We start from the raw sequence: 21,128 nt of genomic DNA on the forward strand, positions 1-21,128 counted from the left end.
TTATAATTTATTATAACTTTATTTTTATTATATTTGCCAAACTTTAGTGTAGGAACTATTCAAGTCCGCATTGCTAAAAAAAAGAAAAAAAGGAGAAACTAGCATTCTGTAGGCATTTCACTATCATTCCCAGGGACTATATTTTCCATCCATCTTTGTGGAATTTATAAACTGTCACACCTACCAAGCTCTCTGGGGAGAGGAAAAAAATAATTAAATAAACCCTACAGGAAATTAATTCTCTTAATCTCATTGTCTTTCCCCAAATAAATTTTAGATGTGTTTCCAAAGAGAATATACAAATATCTTTCACCACTTTTGAATTTTAATAAACAAGAAAGTGATGAAAATATGAACTAAAAAGAGATGGACAAAGATGGAATTAGCAGAAATAATGGACAATTTCTATAATTAACTGTCCTATGAATCAAAATAACTTTTGGCTAATTTCTAAAAGGTTACCTAGTATACCAGAATGTTAGAGCAATGAAGTCTAACCATAATAACCTTCTGTACCAGAAATTTATCCATTCTCTGTAAACTGAAGGGAAAAAAATTATCCCCAAAATACAAATATATGCAATAATATATTTACATTCAGAGACACAAGATGAATTAAACAATTTAACACTTTCTTACATATGTAAATGAAAGTACCTTTTATTGCTATTCAAATGTAGTATTATAAATACTTTTGCTCATTTTTATATATTTTTATAAGTATCCTATATAATAAAAACCTAATATGCTAAGTGTCCAGTTGTCCATTCAACCAATCAATGCATAATATGCAAATGATATGCTAAGGCCACTCAACTGCTCGCTATCATGTGCACTGACCACCAGGGGGCACACCAGTCACTTTGATGTGCACTGACCACCAGGGGGCAGACACTCTGACTGGTAGGTTAGCTTGCTGTTGGGATCCGGGTGATCGGGACTGAGTGAGATGGGCCGGACATGCACTGGAGCCCTCCCACGGTCCCTCCTCAGCTAACCAACCTCCTGCGTCCCTCCTGGGCCCTGATCTTGTACCGGTGGGGTCCCTTGTTCTGGCCTGTGCCCTCTCGCAATCTGGGACCCCTTGGGGGATGCTGGAGAGATGGTTTCTGCCCAATCCCACAGACCAGGCCGAGGGACCCCACTGGTGCATGAATTCGTGCACCGGGCCTCTAGTTATTTATAAAATAAGTGAATACCAAAATAATTTACATACCACAGGAAACTGTGCTAGCTCAATAGGATCAATTAGAATATTCTGAGGACAAATTTATGCAGTATGTTGTTTTGGATGTGCTTCAAGAAAAATAAAATGAATCACATTTCAAAACAAATCCCTTTCAATAATAAATGAAACCATTTATAACTGTTAAGCTCATTAGTCAGCCAAGAACAATACTAGTCTCTTTGTAAAACTGTCTTTATTATGTCAAGCTCTTCATTGCCTTTCTCATATAAGAGCATTCCTTTACACATTTGGTTGGTACCAAACATTTCAAATCTTAGTACTAAGAATTGTCAAAAATTGCTTCAAGATTGCTTTAAGAGATCTACAAGAGAGCTCTTAGCAGATTAAAAAGATGGGATATTAGAATATCTTCTAACATTGGAAATATTAGAGGCTGCTATGTGGTTGACCAAAAGTGAAGCAGGAGAGGGATCACATTGAAACAGCTATTAATAAAAGGCCAGCAGGGACATAAAACATCCAGAGAAACAACTCATTCAATATTTCTGAACCAGTAAAACTGTAGGGAATTGAAGGGATTGAAGAAAGATAAATAAAAAAGATGAGAAAGCACAGGGTGGGTATGACAGAAGGGAAGATGCAAGACAAGAAAAAACATAAAGGAAAAACTGATTTCCTCCACAGGCATGGGTTATGGAAATAGGAACCGTAAACCTAAAATGATGATTTTCAGTCTTGGTTAAAAGTTAAAATGGGTTATATGTCACAATGCTATTTAATAAATCTTGCCAAGTAGGAATCCTACAAAAATTTCGAACGCTCAAAGCAATTTGAAAACAAGGGTATTTACACTTTGACGATTATAAAATTACATTGAACAAAGCGCATGGTTAAGTAAAGGATGGGTTGGGAAGAAAACGTTAAAGTCTCTCCCATTGGGCTGGCTTACTGGGAAAGAACAAGAAGTTTCCCTATATTTTTAACATTAATTTACAGAGTTCTTCCTAGGAAACTCAATAACTACAAAATTCCTGTTTAACCTTATAGGAATGGGAGTCATTCCACTTGAAAGAATGAGATGAATGTGAACTGTTGGGAAACAGAGTATTGTTCATTTAAATGAAAGACTTCGGTTTATGTAAAAAATGGAATTTGTTCGATTGCATTGTGAATTCACCCCTGGCCCAGTGTTAGTTGATTCTCTCACTTATAAACTATGCAGCTTCTTCTGTTTTTCAGAAACAGGTTTTTGGATATGCTTTTCCCATAGACTGTAAGTAAACGAATGAGGCTTCTAGCCCATTCAAATCAAATAAACAAAGCCTGACTCCTCAACAGGTCTAGAGTTAAACATGACACTCAAACTTTATAGGAATTATGATTGCTATGGGCAACTAAAAGTTGTTAGGAAAATGTAACAATTATTGCTACACTTGGACTTCAAGTAGAATCATATGAAGGCTGATATAGGTCCTGCTCACTCTCTGCACTTCTGACCATATGAAAACCAGGGAATCGATTGGGAGTGAATTTGTTCAATAAATCATCCTTTAGTGCCTATCTATCCCAAAATATCTGACTAGCATCAAATAGTGGAAGCTACTTGAAAGAGGTAAAGCATGCTTCCGAAGGCAAGAGGGGAAGTGTTTCTGGGAGCAGTGATGTAACTCAGAACATATTTAGTTTAGAATGATTTCTCAATGACAAGTTCGATGGATATTACAAAAAATATATAAACCTATGTATGTAAGTCAAAAGAAACAAAGTAACAACTACCTCCTACAAGTGAAGAACATTTTTAAAATCATGATTAATAACGTCTTAAACATTATTTCCCTTGGGGTCCAGGAGGACTGACCGATACTAAGATTCTACTAAGCTAAGTAATACTTTCTGGAAGGAATTTACTAAATCACACTCTGGTGAGCAGGAAAAGCAAATGAGCTAGGTATACCAACCTTACTGCATATACTATAAATCATACTCTTAATAAAGACATAAATTCTCACTAAAAGGCTTTCTACTTTAGAGAGCTTTACATTTCATACATGAATTAAAATTAGTTACTTGCACCAACTTATTAGTCACCTAAATCGTTAAAATACATGGGAGGCGCTCATATTACTATCATAGCAAGGGCCAAGTTAATTTAAGAAAACTGTTGGTATATCACCTACTTTTTAGCAATATCATACTTTATTTATTCCAATATTTTAGTAATAAGTGACATATAAATACAGTTTCAAAAGATTCAAACAATGAAGAAATAATCATAATAAAATGTGATTGCTTCCTGATTTATTTTCACACCCACTTCTTGCTATTCCCCTTCTAGGAGATAATGACTAACCACAGGATGGCATGCATTCCTCCAATCCCCTACCAAGAAATTCACCTTTATGTGTATATAGTAGGTATGTTTCTGTACTAACCAGGAGAGTTAACAGTAACTGCAACAACATACACTTCCAAATCTCAGTACTTTAACTCTCTGTGAAGCTACCTACCTAACAGGGATGTAGGGGGCCTTGCTCCACATGGTCACTTAGAGACCCTGGTTAAAAAAGGCTCTACAATTTCCTAATTGTATCATCATTGATGTAGCCTTGTAGGAGCTGAGAGATTGTAGAGGTGGCACAATAGCTCCAAAAAGCCTTGACTCACAAATAATACATGTCACTTTTGCTCACAATCTACTACTCAAAATATGCCACAAGGCCCAATCTAAATATAGAAAATACACAGCTGAACATTTTATGACTCTGATACAATATCTTTTTGTTGAATAGTACATATATGAAACACATGAGCTATAATGTGTTTTCTTACTACTTGCTTGATTTCACTTAACAATACATCTTGAAGTTCTTTATGCATATATATGCTTGCACAACTATTTTTATTGGTTTAATACTATGTCACAGTATAGATGAAACATTTAATCATCCCACTATTGATGAACATTCAGGTTACTTTTTTCTGTTCTAAAAAAGTGCTATAAAGGAACACATCAAACATGCTATGGGGTTGATCTTCTCCATATGTTTACTGGCCATTTGTTCTTCATGTTTTGTGAATAGCCTATTATTATCCTTTGTCCACTTATCTATTACATTGTTTGTCTTCCCTTAATGATTTACAGGACCTTGTTAAACATGATAACATTTTTATTCCAATGTATTTTTTTCTTCACCTGTCTTGATGGTGTTTATTAACTACTAGAGGCCCGGTGCACGAAATTCGTGCATGGAGGGGGGTTGTCCCTCAGCCCAGCCTGTACCCTCTCCAATCTGGGACGCCTCGAGGGATGTCCGACTGCCCGTTTAGGCCCGATCCCAGTGCACAGTCGGACATCCCTCTCACAATCCAGGACTGCTGGCTCCCAACTGCTCGCCTGCCTGCCTTCCCGATTGCCCCTAACTGCTTCTGCCTGCCAGCCTGATCACCCCCTAACCACTCCCCTGCCAGCCTGATTGATGCTTAACTGCTCCTCTGCCAGCCTGTTTGACCCCAACTTTCCTCCTCTGCTGGCCTGGTCACCCCTAACTGCCCTCCCCTGCAGGGTTGATCGCCTCCAACTGCCCTCCCTTGCAGGCCTGGTCCCTCTCAACTGCCCTCCCTTGCAGGCCTGGTCCCTCCCAACTGCTCTCCCCTGCTAGCCATCTTGTGGTGGCCATCTTGTGTCCACATGGGGTCAGGATCTTTGACCACATGGGGGCAGCCATACTGTGTGTTGGAGTGATGGTCAATCTGCATATTACTCTTTTATTAGATAGGATAGAGGCCTGGTGCATGGGTGGGGGCCAGCTGGTTTGCCCTGAAGGGTGTCCCAGATCAGGGTGGGGGTTCCCGTGGGGTGTGGGGTGGCCTGGGTGAAGGGCCTGTGGTGGTTTGCAGGCCAGCCACGCCCCCTGGCGACCCAAGCAGAGGCCCTGGTATCTGGGATTTATGTATCTTCTACAATTGAAACTTTGTAGCCTGGAGTGGAGCCAAGCCTCCTGCTCTCTCCGTGGCCGGCAGCCATTTCTCGTGGGATTGATGTATCTTCTATAATTGAAACTTTGTAGCCTGGAGCGGAGGCCTAGGCCAACCAGGGCTGTAGAAGCTTTGCTTCCTCCATTGCCCGGGGCAACCCTTGCCTCCTGCTCTTTCCAGCTCCGTAGCTGCCACCATTTCTGTTTGGATTTGTTTAACTTCTATAATTGAAACTTTGTAGCCTTGAGTGGAGGCTTAGGCTGGTAAGGGCAGGCGGAAAGCTTAGCTTCCTCTGTTGCCGGGGAAACCCAAGCCTCCCTCCTGCTCTCTGTAGCTGTAGCCATTTTGGTTGGGTTTATTTGCGTATTTGCTCCTGATTGGCTGGTGGGCGTGGTTTGTGGGTGTAGCGGAGTTAGGGTCAATTTGCATATTACTCTTTTATTAGGTAGGATTACTTGACAAAATATATCAACTTTTTTCTTATATGATTTCTGGTGTTTTATTGTCTACATAAGATGTTCTCTCCTTTCTAAGGTTATGAAAAAATATTATCCTGTTTTTGTTTGTTTGGGCTTTGTAGTTTCAAAATGGATTAGCTCTATATTCTAGTTTGGGTAGTAAGGTAAAGATACACATTTAGATTTTTTTCTAAAGAGATACCCAATTTTCCTCAACACCATTTATTACACTATCCATTTTTTAAAATTTGAAATATGTTAATCATGAACTAAGTTCTCATTTATACATGCATCTGCTTATTTACTCTTGGTCTGTAATCAGTTTTTATTAGTATAGTTTTGTAGTATCTTCTGAGATTAGGTAGAACAATTCCTTCCTCCACTGCTAATCTATTTTGTCTACTTTTCTTGACTATTCTTTTCCAGGAACTTTAGAATCAGCTTTTCAACTTTCAAAAAAAACCCCTGCTGGATTATATTTTAGTTAAATTATATTGAAACTATGCAATTCTTTGGAAAAAGAAATGGATTCTGTTTTATACCGAGTCTTCCCACCCATAAATACAGTAGTCTTACCATATGTCTTTTGTAGCACATTCTCATTTTAAAATGTAGGCCTTTTTAATGGTCTTTCATATGTGAGTTATTTGCTATACCCTAATTCACTGGCTGTGCATGAGGTTTAATAAAGACTGGTGCTAGATATCAAAGTGATGTGATATCTAAGGTAGAATACTAAAAATTCCCCCGCCCGCCGATTCCAAACCCTCATCCCTGTAACCTCTGAATATGATCTCTCCTGAGGTTATATCATGTTATATGGCGCAGTTGAGTTCAAAACAGAGTAGTAGTGATCTAGCCTCCTGAGACCTTAAAAGTGGAATGCTTCTCTGGCTGGTGGCAGAAGAGGAAGTCAGAGACTCAAAAGCCTCAACACATCATTGCTGCTCTGCAGAGTAGGGACCACAGGAATAGTAGCTAGGAGCAGAGAGCAGACCCCAGCTGACAGCCAGCAAGAAAACACAGACCTCCAATCCTGCAACTGAAGGAAGGAAAGGAAGTCTACCAACAACCTGAATGAGATTGGAAATGAATTCCTGCCTATCACTGCTAGGTAAAAGCCCAGTGTTTCAGACACTTTAATTTCAGTCTTGTGAGACCAAACACAGAGAACCCAGTTGAGCTCACTCAGACTTCTGACATACAGAAATTGTGAGCTAACACACAGGTATTGTTTTAAACCACTAAATTTGTTGTAATTTGTTACATAGTAATAGAAAACTAATCCACATACGCTCCAAGGCAATGGTTACTACCATTCTCCACCACCATGGATATTCCAGATTCCGGGAAGAGGAGGAAACACACTCAGAACCACTTTCCTCTTCCTTGCTTGTACTCTCACTGATATTCCCTAATGAAGACTGACAGATATTACCAACGTAACATTTTACGTTTTATAGGGAAATAAAAGGCTAACTCTTCTTTAAATGTTTTAATACTTAAAATATCAAAGGACAAAGAGGAATCTCAAAGTTAATGGGTAAAGCACCTAATAAAAATTGAAGAGTATAATAACTATTATCAAATCTTAGAACACAACATCTATTTCACAAGATGGCAGGCTATATACAATCACCAGGGTTCCATCAGTATTTTACCTACATATATACAGTGACTATAATTTTTAAAGGAGACTATTTTGGTAAAATAGTAATTAATCATCAATCTCAATAACACTAGTATAAACTGTCCCACTGTCTATCTTTTGCCTTTAAGTGAAAATGGAAGTTATTACATAATATGTTAAATTTTAAAACTCTTCATACTCTAAGAAATACTGAATTATTCATACTCAGAAATCAGTTAAGAGAAATCCAAACTGATGTATGGGTGCATTACATAATTTTTTAAAAGATACATTGAAAGAAAATTTACAATGTTACTTGATGACAAAACTGAAAATAAAATAAGCTTCACTATGTTTTGTCTCCATGCTTCTGTACTATTTGAATCCTTTTAATAAAATATGTTGCAAGTAGCACTGGTGTAAACATTTTATGACAAAGGAATAAATAAAATAAAGCAAGAAAAAAGTTACGTGATGAATATGAAAGATAACCATTTTAATTTCCAGAGAATTGAGAGTAACATACTAAGTTTTAGAATCTAAAGGAAAAAAATAGAGAAAAGTAAAAATAGAAAGAGTAGAAATAATTAAAAAGAAGAAAATAATGTATCATGGGTTAAGTATCAGCTACCTGTTAAAACAATGGAAAATTATATAAAAATGTACTCATTCATTGACTGAAATAAATTTTAAAAGTTTATTTTCTAACTTAAAATTGGTTTTTAAAATTATTGACCTGTCCAAGAATGGCTCTTCTCAAAACTCCAATTTCTATATGAAATATAAGTAAGAGGATTACAGTGATAAACTTAGGAATCAGTATCTTTCTTGAAGCACTGACAGATGGTCCTATCAGGATGATGGACAGGGATCTTATTTCCTTAATTAATTTATGTTGTTGTCTCCGTGGCTTTCAACTCAGTAAACAAACAAAAGGTACTATTAATCTATCAAGGTGTCCCTGCCAGTTGGGGGAACAGGTTTGCAGTCACTGTGACAGTTGTTGGGAAGTTTTCAACTGCCACCTAAAAATCTGTTTCCCACCTGCCCGCCAAACTGCCTGGAACCTCACAAAAGAGAATGATTCCTTTGAGCTGATACCTTGCCCTTTCATAAGCACTGTAGTTTATAATTTAAATCTCATACTTTGTCATCCATTTACATCTTATGCAATTAACTTACCTGCAAAAACAATGCTAGTTCAGATGTAAGGAGAAAGAAAAAAAATTTTGTTTCATCAGTAAACCCAGGAAGGCAGAAACAATGTCTGTTTCCTTCTTTATCCCTATCACAATGCCTGCTACATAGTAAATCCTCAATAAGGACTTGATGAAGGAAAGGAGGCAGGCACAAACTGAAATTCAGCAAATAGCTCTGTGCTGCCAAGGAACAACATGAACAAAAAAAAAATCACACAGGCAAATGGCACAGCAGGGAAGGAAAAAATTCAGCTCTCATGCTATTCCTAAATAAAGCAGTTTTATTTTTCTTTACTTCATAAATTTCTTATTTAATACCTCCATGCATATGCTATTTTAAATAATAAAAGTCAATAATAGAAAAAAATTCTACCATGAAAGGGTTGCTTCCATACAATTAAAAAGAGGGAGCCTTATAAGCACTGACAATACACTAGATAATTATTTAGATGAAGAATACTTTTACACTAGCAGAAGCAAAATTGTATTCAAGCCAGAGACAAATGACTAAAGTTAGGGATCACAAAAATGGCTAATGACTAATCTGTGGCAAAATTAATAGCCAATTGGTGTATAGGCAAGTTTTTTTTTTATATGACCAAAAACATTTTAAGTGATCTCTAGAAAGTTATTCAATGAATGCATATAGGCTATATGTAGGGTTCAATTCAATATTAATCCAAATTTTAAAATATTTATAAAGTAAAAAAGTAGTATTAAAAATTATTTGCTATATATTTTTAATCATTGCTTTTTAGAATCCTAGTATTAATATTGAGTTTTTACCTAATAAGTCATCCAAAACAGTCTATAATAAATTGTGTCTTTTTCATTTTAAATTCTTCTGTGAGATACATGATTTTTTATAAAATGAAACAAAACCTATTAATATGTAATCTGTGAGTCAGACCAGTGCTTGCTCTAGAAACGGGGTAGGGAGAAGAGGGCAGAGATAGACTCGGAAGAGGCACAGGAAACTTTCTAGGGTGATAGAAATGTCCTATAGCTCCATCAAAGTGTGTAGGTTATACAAATACAGTCACTTCTCACAGCACAAATAACTTTGTCACTTAAGATCTGTATAGCTCATTTAAATAAACTGTAGCTTCCTAAAAACAAAAAGACAAAAAAAGCATATAAAATATTTCTGTTTTTTTCTACTATTATAAAATAGACATATAGAATGCAATTAATTTCAAATTGATACTTTATTTTACAATGTCCAGATCAATGTAATTGGTGTGTGTGGGTTTGGGGGTGTATAATTATTTTAGGGGGAGGGGTAAATTTCCCCCCCAGAAAAGTGAAGCAGTAAGTTATTAAGTTTCTCATAATGATATGTGGCCACAATAGTGTGGTAAAACATCTTGGCCGTAGGAATAATGGCTAAGGATATAAGTAAACAAATATTCTTCATATTATTATGTTTTAATAACAAAATGAATCCTTTTAATGAAGCCAAATAATTACTGAATTATTTTGCTCTGCTTAAGGAAAAAACTCGTTAGAGGCAAAGTCATTCAATTTATTGCTATTGTATATATGTCACTGAAATGAGATATTATTAGTTGCTATCAAGGGTGAGTCATCTCAACACCAGTTGCCTGTTTACAATGCCAGCAATACAGTACTCTTCCTTTTTGCCATTGAAGTTAATGAAATAAAGTTAACTGAATTAAGATACTTACAGAATAATACAACCAATTCAATTTCTTTAACAGCATAGTTAATTCCAATAGTTTAATTTTAACTTTATAGTAGAGCAAAGTACTTAGAATTAAATTAGTGTTTCCACTTAGCTCTAAAATACAGTATAATAACTATCAAATAATTGATAGAGATATGCCGTGACTTTAGGGATAATTTTAGTAATTTGTATAACTAAAATAATTTAAATTACTATTCAAATGGTGATCAATTATTAATAAACTATGAAGTTTTACATGTGACCAGAAATTTAAATAATATAAAACTTAAATAAATGTATTACCTTGAAAAAGCAGTTATGGAAAATAGACTCATCAACTTAAGTAAGATGAACCGAAGCTGGAGAAAGTCCAGGAATGAGTAATATAAACTACTAAATGATTGGGAAATGACTTAACAAAGAAAGCTGAAAATAATTTGGGTTAGTAGGGAATAGAAGACTGGGATGAGAATTAATAACAGTCTTTATTCAACTAGATAAAGTAATATGCAAACAGACCTTCAATACTCTCTGCCAATTGAGAAAAGGACTTAAGAAGATAAACTCAAGCAGGAAATATAAGAGCTATAAGTAGGTATCAAGAAAAATTTCCTTTGCTATTTCAAGACTTTATAGCCTAATAACAAAGATGGCTTTGAAAAAGTCAATAGAAATGACCAAAAGTCATCATTCTAACACATGTGTAGCATATGTAGCAAACATTGTGTATTCCATGTCCATATATGCTCACTCTTACCACTTCTAAGTCTAGTTTCAAACTACAGTATCTCTTTAAGAAATTTCTCAGATGCTTAGCATCCTATATATGCCCACCTGCACATCCACCAGAAATATCAGGAATTACTTCTGATGTGAGGAGCCCTGGGCCAATGACTGAATACCATAGACTTCCTCTCCCTGCAAGTGGGATAACTCTAAGATGCAGCATAACACTAGATCCCAGATTGCCCCAATGTGATCCATATCCAATTAACCACAGATGGAGCTTTTATAATAATAAAATCTGTACTGGATAAAATCCCTTCCCTGTCTCACTTCCCAATGTCTTACTGCCATTTACAAGGATCATTTCCCAAATAAATTACATGCACTAAAATCTTTGTATCAAGAGTTTGTTTCTTTAGTACTCAAACTAAGGCACACGTATACCATTTCAAGGTTATTTATACCATTTCAAGGTACCATCTGCCTTTTAATATATTCAATAATTTCTTGGAATGGTTTCCAATTTTTAAATTTTTTGAAAAACATTTATAACTCAACAAACAATGAAAAAATAGTATCTTCCACCTTTCATTATGACAATGCACTAAAAATAAATAACATCAAAACAGTTATTTAATACTAGCCAGCTATTGTTGCCTGTTATCGCTTAGTCTGAATCCCGCTCTTTTGTTTTTAGTGTGTATGTGGGAGTGGGGGAAGCTTAGCAAATATTTGTGAGGTACTTCATATATGCTGCACCAAACTGATCTTGTTGATTGCTTCAAGTGAGTGACAGAGAATGGAAGAGGGAATAATTTCCTCACTTTGTGATTTAATGTTTTCTTAGTTCTTTCCCAAAACAACCTGAAGTCCATCTTATCACCTTATCAACTTAAAATAATTTCATATTCAACACTTCAGAAATTATTAAGCTACAAAACAGATAACCCCAAGAAAACTAACTAGCAATCTTTTTCAGAAAAAAAGTATTAAAGATCTCTCATGATTCTTTGACCCCTATGTAGTTTTAGAAACGATTAAATAGTAAGTTAGGAATTCTAGTCTTAATATTCTGTGTGGCTGTGGCCAACTCACTTTATTTTTCTGGGTCTCAGTTTCCTCAATCTTAAAATAAGAAAGTCAAAATAGATCCATGTTTTCTCTTCTGTTCTCCTCCTCACCACTTCAGGAATAAAGAAGAGGGGCAAAAGTGAAGCTCTAGGTTTACCAATCTTATTCCTTCAAAGCAGTTCTAGAAATAAGAGTTTTACATATAGACCTGTCTAGTACAAGGAGGAAGAGAGGGAGGGAGAGAAGAAGGAAAGGAAAGATAAAGAGAGGGAGGGAGAAGTAAGGAATAGGTAGAAAGGAAAGGGAGCAGGGGAGGATAAAGATTAGGAGAGGAAAAAAGAAAAGAAATGGACTTTAAATAAATACAGGTAGCCCCTTGTACTTGCTAGGATGACTACTATTAAAAAAAAAGAGAAAATAACAAGTGATGATGAGGATGTGGAGAAATTGGAACCCTTGTGTACTGTTGGTAGGAATGTAAAGTGATGCAGCGACTATGGAAAACAGTGTGGCAGTTCCTCAAAAAATTAAATATAGAAATACCATATGATCCAGCAATTCCAATACTGGGCATATACCCAAAAGAACTGAAAACAGGGTCTCAAAGAGCTATTTGTATACCTATGTTCATATCAACACTATTCACAATATTCCAAGGGTTAAAGCAACTCAAGTAAAAAATGAAGTTTAACAAGAAAAACAACCATGGGATCAGATGACATTTAAGATCTCTTTCAGCTTCAGAGTCTTTGCATTAACACTGACAACAATTATGTTGGTATCATGGTAGTGATACAAGGTTCATGAACAAAATTAAAACAAAAACGTTATTTATCCCATAAATATTATTCACAGTATTAGCAGCATACTGTATGTATCCTAAAACAATTAATATATATATAATTCAAAGAATGAGTTTCAGTGACTAATACTTTTTTATGTTCTCTATAGAGATTCACTAAAATATTACCTAAATGTTGGAAATCTAATGACCAAATAGAAAGTTCTGCAGATTTAAGATTACTACTAATCTCTCTACAAAGCTGTCACATCTCCACCTTGAAGGCCATTAATTCCCAGTCAGAATGAAGGGCAGTTTATTCTGTGTTCCCAGAGCATAACATTATAACTCTCATGGTCACACCTGTGTCAGGATGAGCTGTACATGTCTGCCACTCTTTGATTCTGAGTCCCAGTGAGTAGGCCCTCACCCTCACCAAGCTGTAGCTTATTCATCTTGTCTAGCTCTGTCCATACACTGAAGAAAGAAAAGAATAAATATACGAGGGAAAAGACAGATGTAAAGACACCACAATGGGTCATCTGACTCAACCTCCCCCCAGAGGTTCTTGTGCAACATTGTTCTATATCCCTCACTTCGTAGACCTCTCATCTCCCTGCATAGATTAACTGATTTTCCTTGAGCTATTCCATACTTTTCTCTCCCAGAAATATTCTCTTCCAGTTTTTCTTGTCAACTCCAAATTTCCTTCAGCACACAGCTCAGAGGTCATTCCTTGGTAAAGATATTACTGACCCTTATTCCCAAGAACAATCCCATTTCTACACTGAGGCACTTTGTGTCCAATTCTGTAACAACTGGAGGCCCAGTGCATAAAATTCGTGCACGGGTAGGTTCCCTAGGCCTGGCTGGCGATCAGAGCGGATCTGTGGGGCGACCAGTGGGGTGAATGGGGGGCCCCCACTGGCACCTGCCTTGGCCGGCCTGGTGCCGCACGCTCGCCGACCCTGCCCCCCGCTGCCACTGCTGGTCCCACAGAGGGAGGTGACCAGTGGGGCAATTGGGGGGGGGGAGTCCCACTGGCACCCACCTTGGCTGGCCTTGGGCCTGCAGGCTGGGGGCAGCTCCTGAATTGAGCATCTTCCCCCTGGTGGTTAGTGCATGTCATAGCAACCAGTCATTCAGGGTTGTTCCGCCATTTGGTCAATTTGCATATTAGGCTTTTATTTTATAGGATATCTATCTCCATAAAAATTTAGCTTCCTATAGTCAGGTTATCATGTAAAATTACCAACATTTAACACAATGTCTGGCAAATCTTCTTAAAATATGGTATCCCAAACAATGATCTAATACTAGATGAGAAAATATTTTTAAATCACTTAACAGACTCATAAAATATGACTATTCAACTATTTAAATAGTGGAGCTCTTAGTTTTACAAATATTCAGTGGAAATAGTCAACTAAAGGGCCTTCATATTCTATTGGTACAGTAATACTTATTTCAATTGTAGATCAGCATGTTCCTTTGAAATACCTTACATTTTATATTGTATACTAAAAACCAGCAGTTCTGGTTCTAAAAATAAATATGCTTTTCAAGAGCTAAAATCATTGCCTTTTGTTTTTACACAAAAAGACACTCAAGTAGAATTTATTTAAAAATGTAACCCCATCTTTTACTGCCACAGTCTTAATTATGAGAACACTGTCCCCTTAGGGAACCAAGCCAATGGGAATCAAATCCCAAGTAAGAGCAAACCAGAGAAAAATATCTTTGATTCTGTTGATTAAATGAGATAATGGTCTCAAATGAGAGGAACTCTATTCATGTCTATCAGAGCTAAGATGCTCAGAAAGCAAACCTCTTGACCCTGAACAGAAAGTCAAGATACAAGACTGATACAGTTCACTACCTCAGGCTTCGCTCTCCAAACTACCGACAGGACGCATTTAAGTTACTATCGATCAAATTTTGATCCAATAATATTCTATTATACATTCAACATATTATAGGCAATCTTTTTTTGCCTTAATCACTATTCATTGCTTCCACCAAAAGAATTTTTAATGGGTATATTACTATCACATTTTCTTTCTGGTTATGATGATAGTGATACTACATTACAGGAATATGGAAAAATGAGGGCATAAATGATTCATTGTTGAAGCTGTAGTCTAAGATGAGGATCTCAGGAGTATTCACATAAAACTTTGACTCCTAAAATCTATTCCCTAAAGGTTGTGGCATAATTTTAAAAGTACTCCATGATCTATTGGAGAAGATTCATTTATAATATATCATTCTTGAAGACTTCCCTTTGCATAGAACCAAACTGACAATTTTGGTTGGATCTCTTTCCCAAACAAAATGTCACTTATCCTTTTGACCACAGGGTATATAATAGACTCACTTTCCAGAATATATCATAACTTACGTAGAAATGCTAAATATGTGATAGATTGATAGAACCAAAAAGAAATAATATAGCCACACAGTTATTCCATTCATTTTGATAATTCAAATTCTAGACAAAGATTCATTTCCTAAATAGAAATTTATAGGAAAACAAAGGTCCCCATATAAATAAAATCTTGAAATGAACTTTTATCACATTAAAAGAAACTTCAATGTTCCAGTTACATGCCCAAGACTTTCTAGAAACAGACTGAGTCCCTGGGAAAGAAAATGTAAAGACTACAGTGCAGTGTCTGATAATAAAAGAATTAAAACAAAGTTGGCAGATTCTATGAAAAAATATTCCTTTGGACTCAAATAAAATCTCCTCAACCCCAGGGTTCCACCCACTTGAAATATTATGTTTAGAAGAAGCAGTATACAGACAACACAATTGCCCACTTTGAAAGAAAAGATGTGGAGCCCTTTTCCAGGAAAAGGGGAGATAGCAGAGATGTAGAGAGAGGAGGAACCATAATTGAGAGGACAGTCAAAACTGAGAACCGTGAAAGGGAGAAAAAAAATCTTGGAACCCTGGTTAAAGGTGGGTTAGGACTTATTCTCAAAGTCAGCATCATTTATAGAATAACTGAAGCCAAAGATTAAAACAAAAAATAAAAGTCCTGATGTTTACCTAGGTTCTACTTTACAAAGAATCTAAACTGGCCAGCTATGGGAAAGAATGGAATAATAAGAAGGCATTTCCCGCCCTCAGCATGGCTTAGTGGCTGAGCTATGACATATGAACCAGGAGGTCATGGTTTGATTCCTGGTCAGGGCACATGCCTGGCTTGTGGCTCAATTCCTAGTGGGGGGCATGCGGTAGGCCGCTGATCCATGATTCTCTCTCATCACTGATGATTCTACCTCTCTGTTCCTCTCCCCTCCTCTCTGAAATCAATAAAAAGAAGGCATTTTAAAAGAAGGCACTTTTTTAAAAGAAGGCATTTTCCATTTTCTGGTTCAGTTCTAGGATAAGCAGGATCAGAATATCCCTCAGATTTACACATAAAATGACCAGTTTGAAGACTAATGTATAAGAAGCCCTAACAAATCAGTGAAGTCAAGGGAAGGAAGAATTGCTCATTTCTGGTCATAGTCTATAAAGGCACATGAGGCAAAAAAGTCTTCTTGTAAAGATGATAGGATTTATTTCTAATCAAGGTACTGAACTTGAATACTTTTACAGATTTTAGTGAATTGGGAAACAATGCCTATATTTGGAAGCTGAAATACTATGGTGTTTTTTAAATTAATGAAAAACTGCAAAAGATAGAAATTTTGATAAAGTATTAAATAACTGGACCATGCAAACTTTCCTCTCAATTTTCCATTCCTGAATCATTGTCTAAGGAAAGGTGATAAGTTGGTTCTTAAGATCATAGAGAATAAATGAAGAACCACAGAGTAATTTTAGAATCAACATTTTATTTGGTACTTATTATAAAGTGAGGACCTTTAAGAATATAAAGAAACAGAACTACATATCATGATTTTAAAATTGTCTGGTTTCTCAATATTCCAACACATATCATTTTACACATCTCAACATTTTAAAAAGTAAGCTATAGGCTTTCTCTTTACATCAAAGTGATCACAGCAAAGACACAATGAAAAGTTTAATCAACAGAAGTAACCACCTTTGGCATCAACACCATAATTTCAAGTCCATCGTGGGTCAGTGACAAAAGCTAGAAGATTTTAAAGATATTCTAGTACAGTTTAAACACTCAAGATGCCATTAGCACATTAACAAAACAAAAATTATAGACAAGTTAGAGCAATAAGAAATTACTATAGCATTAATCTCATCAGTTACAGACAATTAACAACCACAGGGACCATTCGACTGCACCAAGGAGCTTCAAACATAACACTGTTCTAGTGAAGAAAAAAAAATTACAAAGGAGAAAGCAGTCCTTCTAAATAATCCTGAAAGGACAACTGAATGGCCATCTCCAGACAAATATCATACTAATCCATTACGTAAAATAAAACCCTTTGCTGACAAAAAGAAAATGAGTGTTCTCAGCTTCTTTGCTTGGTATGAGGGGATCTCAGGTACCACCTGCCTTGAGTGTCCAAAAGAAACAAGATAAATTGAGGAACTGAAAAATATGCCTTTGGGAACAAGCCACATGGCATAATACAATGTTTTCCAAAATGTGGTCCACCTGTACATGATATTTTTTCTGAGGACATGAACAAAGTGTGTGTATATGTTATCTTTTATTTATGGCTGGTGATACTGGTTTTTCTCTTCTGGTAGCAATTTCATTTTTGGTTTTCAATATATGTATCTAACATAAAAAGTGATTTTATTTAAGAAGCAAGCAGATCCCCTTCATCAACTCCATGGCACAATGTGACTGGCTTCCACAACTTTACTACAAGTGTGGTTTATTTTTTATTTAATCTCTGAGGAAGACTAAACAGAGGTGATGTTGATACCACATGAAAAAGAGAACGGTTAAGTGAATTAGTACAAGAAACACACAACTGTTTTCCCCTACTCAGCTCCTAGGAGCCAAGCATTCATCCACTAGGCAGGAAGCTAGAGAAGTCTTCTTAGAGGGTCCCTAGTTAAAAAGCCCAGAATATGACACTGTTCTGAAGTCAACCATACCTAATCATGCATTCAAACCACGCTTTTATCCTCAGAATTTTAAATATGAATAAACATCCAAAGATTATCTGACATCTGAGAAAAGCTTCTAAAATGAATGACAGAGACCAAAAAAAAAGTAGCTTGAAAGAATCTAACTATACAACAGAGAAAAAACATTAACAACTTAAAAAGAAATAAAATATGATGTTATGAAAAGGTACAGAAAAATTTTAAAAAGCTCTTGAAAATTACAACTATGTTTGTTAGAAGAAGTGATGCATTAATCATAAATGAAAATATTGAAGAAAATCTTCCAGAACTGAAGAACATGAATGTTCAGATTGAAAAGGACCACCAACGTTCCAGCACAACGTATAAAAATACCCACATCAAGACACAACATCATAAATATCAAGAAACTAGGATTTAAGACATTACATAAACTTTCAGAGAGAAAAATAAATCACAAAATATCAGGAATTAGAGTAGTGTTTGACTTTTCCATAGCAATCCTTTCAAAATTCTGAAAAAAATTATTTCCAAACCAAAACTCTGTACCTATTCAACTACAAAACAACTGATAAATAAATTATCTCTCAGACACATAAGAGCTCAAAACATTTACCATTTTTTAGGAAGTTACTGGAAGTTGTGCTCAAGCAAATCAAGAAAGAATTTAAGACACTGAGCCAGGGAACAGGAAAGCCAACTTAAGAAAATCCCAGGATGATGGCAAAAGGAGATCCCAGCTGAGCAACGGGCACTGAACCCAGACTGGAGAGGTCAAAATGCTCTGAGAGACTTCTTTAAGAAAACTTCTGATCACTAAATCCAGCAAGTACGTTTTGTAGGAAAGGAAGATACACACAGCTCACTATATGGCTAGATTTATATAGCACTCATATATAATGGCAATATAAGTACTGAGTAATGGTCTACCAAAATTAAAATATACTATTAGGTTGAAACATATGAAACTGTTTGTTGTTTTTGTAGATTAAAAATGAATATAGTTAACCTAGTATACCAGGAGCTTAAGGGATGGAAAGTTTGTGTGTGTGTGTGTGTGTGTGCATGTGTGTGTTAGGGACCAGAAAGAGGGATATGATAGGATAATGCTTTAAACTAAAATACACACAAAAAAGTAAAATAGCACAGCTGGCATGGCTCAGTGGTTGAGTGTTGACCTATGAACCAGGAGGTCATGGTTCGATTCCCTATCAGGGCACATATGGGGTTGCAGGCTTGATCCCCAGTGGGGGGCATGCAAAAGGCAGCTAGCTGATCAATGATTTTTCATCATTGATGTTTCTCTCTCTCTCTCCCTCCCTTCCTCTCTGAAATCAATAAAAATATATATTTTAAAAAAACACAGTAAAATAAGTACTATTTTTTTACAACATGGAAGTAAATATCAATAGGTAGAAAGAGGCAAAAATAGTTGCCTCTGAGGCGAAGTTCATGGGATTGGAAGGAGATTGAGGACTGTTTTTTTTGTGTGTTTTTTAAAATAACAAATTTGTTGAACTATTTGACTTTTTAAATTACTATATAAGACCTACATAGTAATTATCTGATGATATCTAAACTCAATAAAAATATTTTTTAAGAAGAGGAAAGGGGGAGGGAGGAAGGGAGAAAAGGAGGAAGGGAGGAAGGAAAGAGAGACCAGGAGAGAGGGGCAGGTATGTGTCCTACAGACATTTCAATGTCTCAAGAGGGCACTTTCTGGGGGTAGGAATATGATGTCCACCACATTACTGTAAGAGACAGACACCTCCACGGCCATTCTTCCACAAATGAGACAAAAATCCAACCAGAGTGAGTGTAATTGTTCAACATTTGCTTAATATTGATAGATTATCTTTTTAAAATTCTATATAACACTGTCCTAACTAATAGTTCTCTACTTGCTCTTTGGACAACATGTCATAAGCCACCTTTACTGAATAATGTTCAGCATCCAGAAATTGGTGATGACATCAATAATAGCAGAGGCTTTTAAAACATCATTTTGGGTAGACTCATTTAGGATGGTGAAAAATAAAGATAAGAAAGGTAAGAAACACAATCAATAGATTAAATCATATGAAACTGTTGCTTTTTATAGATAACAATTACATATAGTTCAACTAATATTGTAAGTGTAAGAGTGTGTGTGTGTGTGTGTGTGTGTGTGTGTGTGTGTGTATGATAGAGACCAGAAGGAGGGTGTGCTAAAAACAAAACTTCAGATGTCTTTAACCCTGACTCAAAGAACTTTCTTGGTTCTAGCACTCTCCCTGCCACACCAACTTCTATCTTGTGAAAAGAATATAACCTTGAATCCCTCTATCTATCATTTAGGAAAAGATATTCCTCTCCCTACTTGTTTATAATTGTAAGAGCAAGATTTGCTAAAGATTCTCCTGGATACAAAAAAATTATGGGAAAAGCTCAAGTTTCAACATACTCTGTGACATAACCTTTTTCATTTATTTTCTCTCCACTCTTTAGAAGAAATGACAGGCCAATGTGTTCACAGCCCACATGCAGAACTATTAGCTGGCATGAATAGCATTATTTTGTCAGTATCTTTCCAAAACAAGCCAAGTGTCGAGTATGAATAAGCCCTGTAGTAAACATGTGATGAGGAATTCATTCTCAATTTTTTAAATGGAATGAATCAGACCTCCAGACCTTTAAGATAATTTAATTTTCATTAAAAAGTATTTATCAGTCACCCAGGCACTTTCTAAAATATCACAAAGGCAAAATCTCTGCCTACAAGGTACATCCATCTTCTCCTTTATTAAGTACTGCTGTGAGGCAATTACAGAAAAACATGATTGCTGACATTTCAATATGAAAAAAAATAGGAAGTTGTGATAAAGAATAGCGAGGGGAGAAGAGGAGACTAAAATCTCCTTAGGGTGGTCAAGTCAGAAACAAATGTTCTCTTTAAGATTTAAGAGGCTCTTTCAGAATAGGAATTATAGTTTGAGTATTTACCTTGGTATCCCTACAGTCTAGCAAAAAAAGAATCTAGAATATCCAGGAAGTGCTCAAGAAACATGTGCTGAATTAACCCATGAACTGAACCAGGGCTATCTTAGCACCCACTGTGCCAGAAAGAATAACCCAAATCATTCTTGAACACAGTCATGTTGAAGGGTGTGCACAATGAAAGGCACAGCATCTGCTCTGACAACAGCAGCTCCTTACCTGTTGCTGTACTGGTACTTGCTGTACCACCTGTGTAGGCACTGCTGCTTGACTAGCCACAGATGTCTGTAAAGTCACTGTCGAACCTGTGTCCGACCCAGTCTCTGATGTCTGCATGATCGTCTCTGAAATATATTAAAATAGAAATAAAGTTTAAAATGCTCCCTTTGCATGACTAG

At 36.1% G+C, this 21,128-nt stretch overlaps 1 protein-coding gene across 13 annotated transcripts in view; it reads right to left on the reverse strand.

The window, feature by feature from the left end:
• RFX3 (regulatory factor X3) overlaps positions 1-21,128 on the reverse strand; it is a 291,507-nt gene that overhangs the window by 126,910 nt on the left and 143,469 nt on the right. For all 13 annotated transcript variants that reach the window (XM_079790204.1, XM_079790195.1, XM_079790206.1 and 10 more), the window contains one exon: positions 20,950-21,074. In XM_079790204.1, coding sequence (XP_079646330.1) covers positions 20,950-21,066 — 117 coding nt within the window. In that variant the 5' untranslated portion in view covers positions 21,067-21,074. The remainder of the gene's footprint in view (positions 1-20,949; positions 21,075-21,128) is intronic.

Source organism: Cnephaeus nilssonii (genome assembly GCF_951640355.1).
Source record: "Cnephaeus nilssonii genome assembly, chromosome: 14".
NCBI lineage: Eukaryota > Metazoa > Chordata > Mammalia > Chiroptera > Vespertilionidae > Cnephaeus > Cnephaeus nilssonii.